Source organism: Grammomys surdaster, unplaced genomic scaffold (assembly GCF_004785775.1).
Source record: "Grammomys surdaster isolate TR1022 unplaced genomic scaffold, NIH_TR_1.0 136, whole genome shotgun sequence".
Lineage (NCBI taxonomy): Eukaryota > Metazoa > Chordata > Mammalia > Rodentia > Muridae > Grammomys > Grammomys surdaster.
In genome coordinates this window covers 14,357,259-14,371,938 of record NW_021604594.1, presented here as the reverse complement: position 1 = coordinate 14,371,938, position 14,680 = coordinate 14,357,259, and the positions used below count along the sequence as shown (strand labels likewise).

Sequence of the window (14,680 nt, the reverse complement as noted above, 5' to 3'; positions counted from 1 at the left end):
GTGCTTAGAATTCTTTCATGTTCCCTTTCTTTGCACAGGATATCTCCAGCTCCTTTGCTCCGGTTGTTCTTCCACATCCTACTCCAAACTCATTTGTCTTTCAGACTTGCATCTGAAATTCTATCTACAATGGAAAAATGTATCAGACTATCCCTTTTCATTCTCCCTCAACAGAGTTCACCCTACTCCCTGGACACACCCTCTCTCCACAGTGCATATGAAGTTATGTATGTGCTCATTTCTGGGCAAAGAGCCCTTTGAGGCTGGAGACTACCATCCTAGGATTGACAGGTGATAAACAGTCTAATTGCAACCACTGGGAGCAAAAAGATGAACACTGAATGTTATTTATCCTTTCATGGTCCTGTAACACACAGCTAGAAACCAAGAATTTGGAGCCATTGGACATTCATCACTGTGACAAATACCTGACATAATTAAGTTATAAAGAGAAAATGCTAGCTTAGAGTTTCAGAGGTTATAGTACATGGCTAGTAAGACCTGTGGTTTGGAGCCTCTGGTAGGAGTGCTGATGGCAATGGAACTTGGGTAGAATGAACGGCTCATCTAGTGGTCCGTACCACTCATTTGATGGGAAGTACACCCCAAGGACCTAAGACATCCCACAAGGCCCTTCTTCCAAAAGACTCTTAGCCTCTCCTAATAGTGCCACCCTGGAAGGCAATTTTTTATGGATAAGCTTTGGAGAACATTCCACATCTAAACTATAGAAAAATAGAATATTAGAGTACAACATTTGAGAGCCAATGGGATTGAGTGACCACTTGAACTTGACATTGGCAGGCTGCTGACCTCAAGGTCATTTAATATAGTATCAAGCCCAAAGGGTCATCATAGTCTTTAAACATTTCATTGCTTTGAGGATCTCAGCAAAAATATTTCCTGATAGTAATTTTGTACTAATTTTAAGGATTTATTGATTTCCTATTAATGTTTTAGTCACATACTTATGAGCAACTTGAATGTTAAAAGCATCGACATTTCACTCCAAGCTGTTTGATTGTACTGTACAAGAATCTGACAATCCAGCCGAAGTACATGGCTTGAACCTGAAAATAGACCCCAGACAGAGTTATTAAATTAACAGGCTGGCAAGCCAAGAATGGGTAAGATTCTGCACAAAGCCTTACCAACCTAAGACAGAAGTGGGTTGCTTTTGATAATGCATATTCCATGATGGGTAAGGAAGGCATTCTTGTCAGAACGACCTAAAGCTCAGTCTTGTTAATGAAATAAAAAAGGGGGAGAGGTGGAGAGCCTTTGGGTCTGCTTTGCAAGAATCTGACATGGGCCAAGGACAAGGAAATGGGCTGCTTGGCAGACATATGACATTATGCTGACATAGGAATGACATATGACATTCTGCTTTGCAAGAATCTGACATGTCCAAGGACAAGGAAGTAGGGTTCAGGCAGGAATTGGGCATTAGGCTAGAACAAAGAAGTAATTTCAGATAGGATTCTAAATTTTAGGCTAGAACAGAGAAGTAGGCTTCAGACATAAAAATGACCTTGCACTAGGACAGGGAAGTAGGCTCAGATACTTTGGTCATCCTGATAAGCCTTTCGAGACAGTGATTATGGGACTGTTCATATAATTCAGTTTAATGCCTTGCTTTTTTTTTGACTATTTGTGTTTATTGTCTTGCTTGTTCCTTGACTATTTGCATCTATTGTATTGCTAGACCCTCAACCTAGAACTGACCTTAATACATACATGTAATTAAAATGGTATAAAAGCATAAAGGAGGAGGGGGGATGGGATAGGGGGTTCTAGGGAGGGAAAATGGGGGAAGGGGATGACATCTGTATTGTAAATAAATAAAATATCCAATAAAAAATTTTTAAAAAGAAAGAATCTGCCAATCATATAGCTCATCCATAGGCTCATCCTTCAGTAGATGCTGCAGTTGTTTATAACTGGAGTTGAATAGATCTTACTGTGTTGCAGTCTCTTTTAGTACAGCTGCTGATCTGTGCTTCCTCGGGTTTCATTATGTAAGAAAGCCAGTGCACTCAGGCAGGGGAGCACCCCCCAACTCACTAGTTGACTCTTATTTCAGATAAAGCACCACAGGGAGCCCAAGTCTCTAAACAAGGTTTTTTACATAAGCTCAAGGATAGCTGCTGGCATCTGAAGTTAGCTCTGTTTGTTCCCCAGAAAAACGCATGGGTGTATATCATGCTGCCCATAGATGCCTTGATTTAAGGTGGCTTGTAGCTAACAAACGCTGACTTCTGCAATTAGTATGGTTTATCCCTGAACCCCCTGGGCATGTGTATCAAGGGTATTCATTTTGCCTCTTCAATTTTTTCATCCTCAAAATGTATGTTGTTTTTAAAGACAGTAGTCACATAAAGTGAAAAGTATCCAGTAAGTTACCATGGTTACAGATACATTTTTTCTCTTTGAAATTTCTAAGTAATAACTTATGCTTTTATATTTAACTTGGCAATTAAAAAGTCAGCTTTTGGTATCAGCATAAATCATTACTCATAAATCATTACTTTGAACAAAGAACAGACATACAAAGAACCTGATTTGGTTGGCTAATAGAAATTTGCAAACTGTTTTAGACTGGAGTTTTGTGATCTGAAAATTTAACACATTGTCCAGTAATCAGTAGATTTTTTTCTTCTAAATGTATTTGTCTTTTCTTTTTGTTTGGGTTTTCTGGTCCCCTCTCTGTCCTGCACCTTCTCTCCAGCTGTGTAATGGGGGCTCTGTCACTGAGCTTGTCAAGGGTCTCCTGAGGTGTGGCAAGCGGCTGGATGAAGCTGTGATCTCCTATATTCTGTATGGAGCCCTCTTGGTAAGAATGTCTATAGTGTAGAGGGGACGGTTTGTGTACTGCTTGGCTTCTCATTGCATGTTAACTGTGAGAGTAAACCCTGGCATGGAATAATTAGTGTGTGCTTTGATCAGGGCTGTTGAGTCCATTTGCTGACAGCTCTGCTTTCTCTCTTTCTCTCTCTGTCCTGCAATGGTGCTGGGACACCAAGCAGGGCCTTCAGCATTTGCACCATCACCGAATCATCCACCGAGATGTGAAGGGGAATAACATTCTTCTGACGACAGAAGGAGGAGTTAAGCTCGTTGACTTTGGTAATGGGTCTGTCATTTGTTTTCTTGATGTGTGCAGTTTTAGCCAAAGGGGACAATTTACTGCAATCTCTGAAGACTGGGGCTCTCTGCTGCACCATAAGCTCAAGAACTTTCCAGCCAAATGGGCCCAAGAGTAGGGGGCTTTCCAGATGCTCTCTGCTAATTATTTTCAGCTTTCAAAGCAATTTTATTAAAAATAGAAAATAAAAGTATTGCAAAAGACAAACTTGACAGAAAATGGTATTTTTGGTTTTGTTTGTTTTTTGCTTTCTGTGAGAGTCTCCCACCTCAGGGCAATTGTCTGTCATTTACATTTTTCATCTCTCTTTTGCATATGAAAAGAGAAAGCAGTTTGGTCTTTTAAATGACTTTCTCTAGCCTTGGGCATACTTATTTGCAGTGCACAGAAGGTAAACTGGTCCTCTGGGCCTGAGAGATGTAAAATTCTGACTATTGCTTCAACACATGAGGCTGATTGACCTGAAAACATTAACAGAAAATGCAGATAGTACTACCTGAGGCCGGAGAATGTGGCCTCTTCTCCCAACCTTCTGTTCTGACAGTCCTAAATCCACAAACCATTTAGTTCTCTTTCTTGGCATACAGAATGATTTATTCATCTAAATAAGTTTAAGATTAGTTAGTACCTCTGAGTTATTGTTACAAATAATGAGAAACCATTTAGAGCACTTCTAAATGTTCCCAACATCACCAGAGTAAAAATAAGATGGTGGGTTTTAATATTCATTTTTTATTCATAAGAAATAATTTGGTATATGAATGTGTCAGCAAATGATTTGTGAAAAAGAAGTTATTGAAGAATGAATGAAGTTGGGAGTGGACAGATGGCTCAGTATCTGTTGCTCCCAGAACCTTTCTGGAGGCTCACAGCTGTCTGTACCTTCGGTTCCCAAGAACATGACACTTTCCTCTGGTCTACTCGGTCTCCTGCATGCATGTGGTACACATACATACATACATACATACATACATACATACATACATACAGATAGACCAAACATTGCTACACATAGGATACAAATCAATTTTAAAATGAAGTTGCTTTAGGTGTGTTGGTCAGTGTGTTTTAAGAGGCTCACCAAGAAAAAGGATAAAGTGAGTCGGTTATCTAAGGCTGTGCTCCTCTGTCAATAGGAAGAATGACAGAACTGTGGTAATGTGTGGCAGTAGCAATGTATTTTCCACATGGCCCTGAGTATTTAATATGCCAGAAGGGACATAGCCTAGAAGGGAAAGGGTAGGACTTAAAACCAATTTATCCAGGTATCAGGTTTGCAAGCTTCGAGAGAGAAAATGTTCTTAATCTTTCCAGTAAAAAGTTCTTGAACATCCAGTTGCTGTAAGAGAAATTTCTAGAAACTAAAACCAGAAAGGTGTAATGGTTTGTTTACTATATTGTTATGGGGGACTTGGTAAAGTGGGGATTATCTATGGCACTGTGACCTGTAGCTACTTGGAAAGCTGAGCTGGGAGACTCACTTGAGTCTAGGAGTTTGAGACCAGTCAGGACAATGCAGCAAAGTCCATGTCTCAAGTGTAGGGCCTGTGGGGCAGAAGCCCTTCCTGGATCTCTACAAAAGAGAATGCAAATGGCCAACCCAGGAACCAGCCTGTGATTCTCTGCACATCGCACAGGCCCTAAAGTCTCTAGGGTGTGTCCATAGCTAAGCAGCATACTGTATTAAGACCTGAGTTCTTGTTTTCAGTTGCAATAATGACAAAAATTCCTCATTTTCTATAGGGCTGTGATAGACTATTGCTTAGTATAAAAAAATACATTACATTTCTAAAGTACATGACATGATTATCCTCAGATTTGGTCTCAGAAGAACCTATACATTAGACATGACTGTTACCATTTTTCCCTAGTTTGAAGATTGAGAAACTGAAGCTGAAAGATGTGGCAGACACATTGTTAGTGAAAGGGCGTTGTTGAACTGGAAGGCGAGTGAGCCTCTGAACCTTTCATCCAGCCTACTTTTACTTCTACTTTATTTGACGGTACAAAGAAGAGAGGTCATTGGAGGACAGTGGAATAATATTGAAATTCAGGTCCTCAACACTGAGCCTTAGATAATAACGCTGTCAATTTCTTTTTCCATTTCAGAAGCAATGCTTTCTTGCCAAGTTTCTAGTCTTGTAGGCTAGATAAGGCATGGAAATCTTTTTGTGTATACACTGATGCTCTATTATAGATAATGCTTGCCAATCTTCCTCCTCCATAAAATGAAGCCTTATTAAAGAAATCATCTGAAATAATTGAGAAGCAAAATAGGAAGATATTTTGGGTTGATCATAGTTGTTGATGTTTTTCTTTATATTCCAAATTTCCATTTACACGGATAAGAATATTCATTAGGAAACAGAAATTCTAATGATTTTGATAGAATGATCAAAATTCCATCCAGAGGTTAGCAATGTATTGCTCATGGGACAGATATGACCCACCTTCTGTTTTTATGTATCTCATGACCTAAGAATTATGTCATTGTAGCCCAGATGTTGTTGTAGCTCAGACTGGCCTCAAACTCACTATGTAGCCAAGGCTGGACTTTAAATCTTGATTCTCCTGCTTCAGCAGGATCCCAAATGCAGAGATAGCAGACATGTGCTACCATGCTTGTCTAATTTTTATATTTTTTAATGACTATTAAAACCTCAAAAGAATATATTATGATATGTGAAAAGTATACTTGATTCAGACTTCAGCATCCATAAATGAAAGGTTATTTTTTAGGTATGGACACACTCATTCATTGATACATTTTCTGTGATTGCTTTAGCGCTATGGCAGCAGTTAGTAATTGTGACAGGGACCATGACACCTAAAGTAGCTACTATCGGAACTTATACAGAAAACATTGCCAACCTCTATTTAGCATTTCATGCTCACTGGTAAATTCTGACACCTTTTTCCCGTAGGTGTCTCTGCTCAACTTACAAGCACGCGGCTGCGGAGAAACACATCAGTTGGGACCCCATTCTGGATGGCTCCCGAGGTAAGCAGGAAATATCTAGTTCTTTGCACTTGCGCAGTGTCTTGATGTTGTGTCTTTTTACCGGCAAGACATATGCTCTCTCCAGTTTTCAGGGAGAAAAATTCTTTATCCTTATAGAACTCTAAAATCCTCGTTGGTGAGGGATATTGATAAGACATAATCTCAGAGAATCAGGACTAAGTCACAGCCAGCCCACAGTGTATCTTCATGCCCTTAGGAAAAGGTGACCCACTGGGAGAGGCAGTCTTCTTCCAGGAGCATGAGTTGGCAAGTCCATCCAACTACATTAGCAACAGCTACCTTTCCTAGATAAACAGCCTACAACCTATAACATGGTGGTGATCCTCATTTTAGCTCCAAGCAGCCTACAGAGCTGCATGCAGTTTCTCTAGCTGTTCCAACCATGTACATAGCAACTTCTCCTGTGTACGTTGTTAGTGTTCTGCAATAGAAAAGGATTTGGTCCTAATTTAGTTCTGGCCTCAATACAGAGATGAGGCGTGCAGAAGTCAGGGAGTTTTCCAGCTGGGTAAGCTGTGTGTGAGTCACCCGTGCAGCTGGCTTGTCTGGTCAGCATTTCCCAGCACCCTGACCTTCACCTGAAAGCAGCTCTCTGGGAGAAAGCAAATGGATTCTTTAAATCAGAGGACACAAGCCTCCCTTAGACGGCTTTCCATCTCCACTCTGTATGCATGGTCAGTCTTCTGTATAACGGCCCGAGCCTCTGCTCATACCAGTCTCTATGCAATTTTCTTCAACGTTCCCTACCATATATGGCCTTCCATTTTTTATTTGGGTAATAGACCCACTTTAAACAGAAAGCAAAAGCTGACAGATTACATTATTTACTTGATGTAAATGTTTCTTAAATAGTATGGTACTAGATCTAAACTTCTTGTCACATATTTATAGACCCGTTTAAAAAAAAAAAAGCCAGTGACCTGCAAATCAGCCGTTTAATGAGACAGGCTACTGTTTTGTGCGTTAGTTGTGTTTTGCCATGCGGTTATGTCTCAGCACTCGAGTGTTGGTTCTGTGAGTCTGGTGTACCACATACCACGTGTTGACCTGATCCCTACCCACTGCCACAAGGCTGCCTTCAGTCCACACGACCTCTCTTTTCGGACAGTACCTCCTCTGGCTTCTAACTGTTGCTTTCTGTGAGCTGGGCATGGTTTCACAGCAAATGACGTGGGTACTAAAACTGTACGGCAGGTGATGTTTGCGTCTGTGGCAGTGCAATCACTGACGTTAAAATGAAGAAATACACATTCGTAAGGACCTGGTGAACCCCGAAGGGGTGGATGCTCGTAGTTCCTTTGGACGGTGAGCAGAGCCCTCCCATCACATTTTATATCTGTCTAAGTTCATTTTCAATTTCTTTCCCTTACCTCACTTTTTCATTCTCCAACAGTAGTGAGCAATAAATTTCCTTCCCACATCCCAGAGCCACACGAAGGCTCCTACTTACTATCTCTGGGTAGGAGCTTGTCACTGCATCCTTCACACCCCAGCCTGCTATCAGCCCACAGTCACCTCTGCACACTGGGAGAGGGGCAGGACTCCCAGGACTTGAAGCTTTGGTGGGAACTTGAACACCAAACTCTCCACTCAATGCTGGCCCAGATTGGTCCTCAATGAATATTTGCTGGACGAATGAACGTTGGTGAGGAAGCCAGAGGGATCAGATGAATGGACTTCCTGTAGCTCAAGGAAGGCGCCAAAGCTATTGGACTGGCAAATTCCTCTTTCGATTTCAAGTGCTGTGTCCTGAAAGGGAAGCTAACCAAAGCTGCGCAGCTCTGCGGAAGAAGGCGTCCCTGGTCTAATCTCAGCAGACTGCTTCTTGGGATAAGATGAAAAGAGCCGCGCCCTGGATTTGTGTATTTATTAGATGTCTGTGGCTTCCCCAACTTCAGTTGGGTTAAGTAAAGCATGAGGACGGGAAGTGACATCGCCCATGTGAGCTTCGGTTTCCCAGGTTGCCTGGGTGTGGTTCCCTTTACAGCTGGGCAACCCTGCATCCCACTACTTCAGTGAATGAACTGAAAAGTGGGGAGTCCGAGAGGTGGAGTCTTGAGAGCCTCATTCGGGAGCACGTTTCTGATGGCCCCATGCAGGGTTCTTGTAAAACCGGTGCTGGGTCCTGACCTTCAGTCTTTAGCCTGTATCATCTTCACATTTTTTCCTCTCTTTTTTAATTGGTTATTTTATTTCTTTACATTTCAAATGTTATCCTCCTTCCCCTTTTCCCCTCAGCAAACCCCCTATCCCATCCTCCCTTCTGTGAGGGAGCTCCCACCTCACTGCCCAGCATTCCCCTCTACTGGGGCATCCAGTCTCCACAGTACCAAGGTCTGTTCTCCTATTGATGCCAGATGAGGCCATCCTCTGCTACATATGCAGCTGGAGCCATGGGTCCCTCCATGTGTACTCTTTGGTTGGTGGTTTAGTCCCTGGGAACTCTGATATTGTTGTTCTTCCTATAGGGTTGCAAACCCCTTCAGCTTCTACCGTCCTTCCCCTAACTCCTCCATTGGGATCCCCTTGCTCAGTCTAATGGTTAGCTGTGAGCATCCATATCTACATTGGTCAGGCTTCGGCAGAGCTTCTCAGGGAACAGCTATACCAGGCACCTGTCAGCAAGTGCTTCTTGGCATCAGCAATAGTGTCTGGGTTTGGTGTCTACAGATGAGATGGATCCCTAGGTGGGGGAGTCTCTGGATGGCCTTTCCTTCAGTCTCTGCTCTACTTTTTGTCCTGTATTTCCTTTATACAGGAGCAATTCTGGATTAATATTTTTGAGATGAGTGGGTGGCCCCATCTCTCAACCTGGGGCCATGCCTAACCTCTGGATATGGTCTCTACAGGTTCTCTCTCCACTTTGTTGGGTATTTCAGCTAATGTCATCCCTGTTGGGTCCTGGGAGCCTCTTGCTTTCCTGGCATCTGGGACTTTCTAGTGGCTACCCCCAGTTCCCCATCCCCCACTGCTACACACCTCCATTCAATTTCCTGACCCTCTGTACATCTTCCCCGTCATCCTCACATCTTGATTTTTGAAATAGACTATTGCTTTCCCCAGCCAAGCTTCACTCTGCTCTGTGTCCCTTCATATATACCCACAGGAACAGAGCCCCACTCGTGAGCTCAGCGAGGCAAGTGTTTATACAGTCTTTGAAAAGTACAATCAGTAATGGTTCAAATTAGCATTGTCTTCCTGTGAAGCCTGAATGCAATATTGATTGTAATATGCTTTCCCTTCAGTTTGTATGAATAAGTGGATTTAGATTAAATACAACAATAGCGCCTGTCCTAACAAGGCAAGTGGAATCAAACTTGCAGATGGCCTAGACTTTATTTTTAAAATACCACAAAAGACCCTTGATCTGATTTTATTTCTGAGAAATTAAACCATTATTTCCTTCAATTTTGATGACACCAATGTGAGTAACTGTGGCATTTAATTCAAGTAGGCTATCCTACAAACCAGGTAGCTCACAGAATGTGACCATACCACAATCAAATGTTGACGAGCTGTCAAGACTCACAATTTATTCGGGCTGTGAGAAGCTATAGTCAACATCTTCAGTCTTTTCCCTTCAGTGTCCGGTATAGGCACTGCTGACAAAGAAGAACGCTGGTAAAGTGCTGTCAGCTGAGCAATGTGTGAGAGGGAGGGTTGTAACGTGCTCACACTTTGAGATAATACTGCTGGGCAAATAAATTGCCAGACATAGTGAAAGGGATGATCTGATCATCAAGGTCAGTACAAATTCTCATGAACTGAATACATAAGTAGGATTCTGTGACCACAGGGAAGATACTGCTTCCTGATGGTTGGTTTATCTTAATCTATAATATGAATGACAGCACCTTACATTTGCATAGAGTGTTTGTATATGTTATTTTATAAATACCCAGGCTCATCTGTGAGATGCCTGTTAGTATGACTGTGTAAGTGTTCTGAGGAACCCAATACTTGGCCTGGCCAAGTACCCAGGGACACAGGATGGGTAGATGAGCAGGGGTGGCTGGAATCTATCTTTCGTGATTCAGTGAACTAAAAGACTTCCAGTATAATCCTTGCTAGTATCTACGTTAGTATCCTTCAGCCCATATTTATGTCCATCAAACACTTGATAATTTCCTGGAGTGACAGAAAGGGACAGAGCCTACTTTGTGTTAGCAAGGGGTGAGGGTAGTTGACAATCTACCAAAACTTCCATCACATGTTGGGGAAAACTAAACAGAATTAACAAGAGGCAGTGGAAAGAGACAATAGATAGATGTTTGTGTTTAATACTAAAAAGAAATAGTGCTGCACATACAGGCTAAAATCAGAAGACCTCAGATACTGTGTGTGTGTGTGTGTGTGTGTGTGTGTGAGAGAGAGAGAGAGAGAGAGAGAGAGAGAGAGAGAGAGAGAGAGAGAGAAAGTGTGAGAGTGTGAATGTGTGCATGTCTCTGTGTGTATGTGTGTGTGTGCGTGTGTGTGTGTGTGTGTATGTGTGTGTGCATGTCCCTGTGCACATGCCTGTGTATGTTTTGTTAGAAATGATATCAGTCCAGGAAAAAGAATGCACATTGTCATTAATGTTTTCATTGAGTGTCTCTGTAGATTGTGCTGAAGTGACACCTTATGCTTAGCTGGTGTGTGCAGCTATTAAATATTAACATATCTCCATTCTGAGTGCTACTTGCCTGCTACCCAGAGCTCTTGAGTTTTCCTCAGCCACAGAGACACCTTGCCTCTTCCCAGGACATCCTCAGTCTCTTAACCAACTACAGGGGCAAAGCCTTGGTAAGGTGGGAGCTTCAGGTCAGCACAGGCAGGTCTTCTATAGCCACTGCCACATGCCATCTGAGTGTTGAATTTTTGGGATATGGAACTTGCTAAGCATGAGTCCATCAGGAAGGAAACCTTCACTCACTGAGACTGACTCTCACACCATGACTCGGATAGGTGCCTTTTTTATTATGTACTTCTACTTCATTCTCAAAGGTGGATATTATTTTCCATCTCACTACTGAGAAAAGCGAAGCTTGGAGAAGTGTAGGAAGGAGATGCTTCGTCCCAGTCTGCTTTTCTAGTAGGTCCTGAAGCAATTTGGGTTTCCAGGCAGTATGAGAGTGCAAACCCCATTTTATAAATGATCAAGGCATGGAGATAATTCTCATGCTTGCTTGGTTTTAAGGGAGTTCGTAGGAAATGCTGTGTATGGGAGATGCACTCCTGGTAAACGAAACACTCATCCAACAAGACACAAAAGTATGGCGGAAGGATACTCTGAAATTGGAGTTTGAGACCCATCATTTAAAAAGATGCCACCTGCAATGTACAGCCCGATTTCATGTTGCAATTCTCTCCATTGAGAAGCATCCCGTGTGGCCAGGACCTGGTATACTCGGCATCCTTCCAAAGCAGCTAGCACCCAGTTTCTGTATTAGAAAACAGATTCGTGGATAAAATAAACGTTTGCTTCTTTTCTGGAAAAAAAAATCCCCCCTTTTTTACTTCCATCTGCTTGTTGTTGCAAACAAGAGCTAATCAGCAGAGTGGAGAAACAGATGTGCTGAGACGATGCTCTCTGCCCTGCCCAGGGTCCTTGACGGGAACGGTTGCCATGACAACCATCTTACACCAATGCAGAAATAGCGCAAGCTTTTTGCAACCACTCTTGACTTCATTAATTATGCCATTTCTAGCTAAATGATATGACAATGCTATTTCTTTTGGCCTTGCCAGGAATAGAAATGAGAAATGAGATATTTTCTGTTGGAGGGTTGAAAAAGCCACAAAACATTACATTCTGAAAGATTTTTTTTTGCCACTATTACCATTTATATTCCCTAAGCTCCTGCTAGTGAGTTCGTTTCCCAAAAAAGTGCTTCATGCTACATATGAGGCACTGAGTGCTTTTTATGTGTATTATTTGGTTTAGGATTCCAGGAACCCACCAAGGGAAGTGGGGCTGTTTCTACTCTGTTTCTTGCTGGGGAGATAAATAACGTCACAGGAAGTAACCATTCTTGGTCCTTGGACAGTTAGAATTGGAGCTGAGATATTTAGTTCCAAACTCTTCAGCATCATCACATATATTTGTATGTGCATATGTGTGAGTGCACATGTGCATGTGCAGCTGTGTGTGTGCACTTGTGTATGTGTGCATGTGTGTGTGTTCATATACATGTGTGTGCATACATGTAGGGGTCAGAGCTTGAAGTTGGGTGAGGGTCTTCCTCAGTCATTCCTCTACCTTAGTTTTTGAGACAGTCTCTCACTGAGCCCGGAGCACATCAGTTTGGATAGACCAGCTGTTTGGTGAAATCCAAGGATGTGCCTATTTCTGCTCTCCTAGTTTTAAGGTTACAAACACACACCACCTTGCTGCTTTCTTACATGCTGGGTGCTGGAATTTGAACTCAGGTTCTCATGCTTTCACAACAAGCCCTTTATTATCAGAGCCACCCCAGGCCCTAAAGTCCTCCTCCTTAACCCTACAGAAACTGTTGGGGCTGGAGAGATGGCTTGTAATAAAGAGCACTGGCTGCTTTTCCAGAGGACCTGGGTTCAATTCCCAGCAAACACATGACAGCTCACAACTGTCTGAAACTCCAGTTCTAGGGGATCTGATGTCCCTATATAGACACACATGTAGGCAAAACACTAATGCGCATAAAAATAAATAAATCCTGAAAAAAGAAAAAAGAAATTGTTTAATTGTGAGCACTGCTGCTCTCGATAAAATGCGTATCTTGATTAGTATTCTCATTAAGAAGTACCCTTCTTGGTGTCAACTTAAAATGAGCAATACAGAAACCAACTTTCTAAATAAAGAGTTTATCCATTAAGTCATGGTACTATAACATAATTTATGAATGCAACAGCTATCCAAAGAGACTTCAGTTTGGGGGAACTTTAAAATATTTTCATATCATCATCATCGTTGTTGTTGTTGTTTGTAGGGGTGCATTTGTCACAGTGCACATGTGACAATCAGAAGACAGCTTTGTGGAGTTAGTTCTCTCCTTCTGCCTTTATGTGGGTTCCAAGAACTAAGCAAAGAAATATATGCCAGGCTGGGGCCGCAGCCCAGAGGGCTTGCTCGCCTAGTACACGCAGGCTCTGAAGTTCATCCCCAGCACCACACACTGGTTACAGGGGCTATTCCTGAAGGCGCTAATCCCAGAGGTGACGTCAGTCCTTTAACAGAGGCAATATGTGTGTGGCCAGTGTCCTTGGCTAGTGGCTACCTGTTATTATACTGCTAGATTCATATAACAAGTAGCAGAGATACCTCCCTGTGCTATCTACTAGGACAATATGGTGCCTGGACGCCTGTCCTTTATGACACATGGCTCCAATTACCAGACTCAGATGTAAGAGACTCACTCTAGTGTGTTGAAGAAAATGTAATATTTCAACACATCACTAAACACTAGTAATTAAACCCAAAAGAAGAATCTGGAGAAATGCAGTACTTTAAGAGAATAAAAAAATTTTGATATGGCTTTAGTTTAGATAAAAAGTTAAAACACACACACACACTGGGAGCTTTCTCATGTTACCACTGATGTCAGAAAAGTTGTTGAAGATTAGTGTGAATGTGCATGTGTGTATGTGTGTATATTTGTGTGTGTATGTGTGCTTGTGTGTGTGCATGTGCTTGTATGTGTGTGCTTGTGTGTGTTTTTGCATGTGCATGTACTTGTTCTTGTGTGTGCGTGTGTCTGTGTGTACTCATGTGTGGAGGACAGACATCAATCTTCTTTTATTGTTCTCCATTTTAGATTTTCACAACAGGCCTTTCACTGAACCTGGGTGATTGTTTCAGCTATTTCTGAAGGCATTAACCCCAGGTATCAGCCCCCAGTGCTGTGACATAGGCACTCCCCACTACACCAAACTTTTACTTGGGTGCCGGGGATCCAAGCTCAGACCCTCATACTTGAGGAACACTGTATTCATTAATTCCCCTCAGCCCAGACTGACTTACTGAATATTTTTGACCAGAAAATTGGGAGAAGAGAAAAAGAAAAATGATGTTACAGTTGTGTATTGCAGGGATTTTGTGGATTTTCTAACAGAGGGGGTGGGAGTGGGGGCTGTTTCTGATGCTTCTTCCTGCTTTTGGGGCCCATGTCCTCCTACTGAGTTGCCTCGTCCAGCCTTGATATGAGAGGGGAGGTGCCTAATCTTATTGCAACTTGATATGCCCTGTTTGGTTGATATCTCTAGGAGGCCTGCTTATTTCTGAAGGGAAATGGAGGAGGAGTGGGTGTTTCGGGAGGGGGACTGGGAGGAGAGGAGGAGGGGAAACTGCAGTCAGGATGCAATATAGGAGGAATAAATTGATTTTTAAAAAGGTAAAATGAGGAGGGAAATGAAACTACCTACAAAGATAAAATAGCATAGTGGGCCTTCTGCCCCTGCCTGGTCCTCCGGGCTGGAGCAGACACAGAGTCGGTCTGCTCCCGTCCTGTGGAGAAACTGAATCCTGAGTCATCCAGGAGCCACTGCACTCAGAGCAG

General features: G+C 42.4%; 1 protein-coding gene across 1 annotated transcript in view; it reads left to right on the top strand.

Moving 5' to 3' along the window:
* Myo3b (myosin IIIB) overlaps nucleotides 1-14,680 on the top strand; it is a 335,931-nt gene that overhangs the window by 7,744 nt on the left and 313,507 nt on the right. The window contains exons 3-5 of the mRNA XM_028763039.1: nucleotides 2,729-2,833; nucleotides 3,027-3,126; nucleotides 6,070-6,146. Of these exons, the coding sequence (XP_028618872.1) occupies nucleotides 2,729-2,833; nucleotides 3,027-3,126; nucleotides 6,070-6,146 (282 nt within the window). The remainder of the gene's footprint in view (nucleotides 1-2,728; nucleotides 2,834-3,026; nucleotides 3,127-6,069; nucleotides 6,147-14,680) is intronic.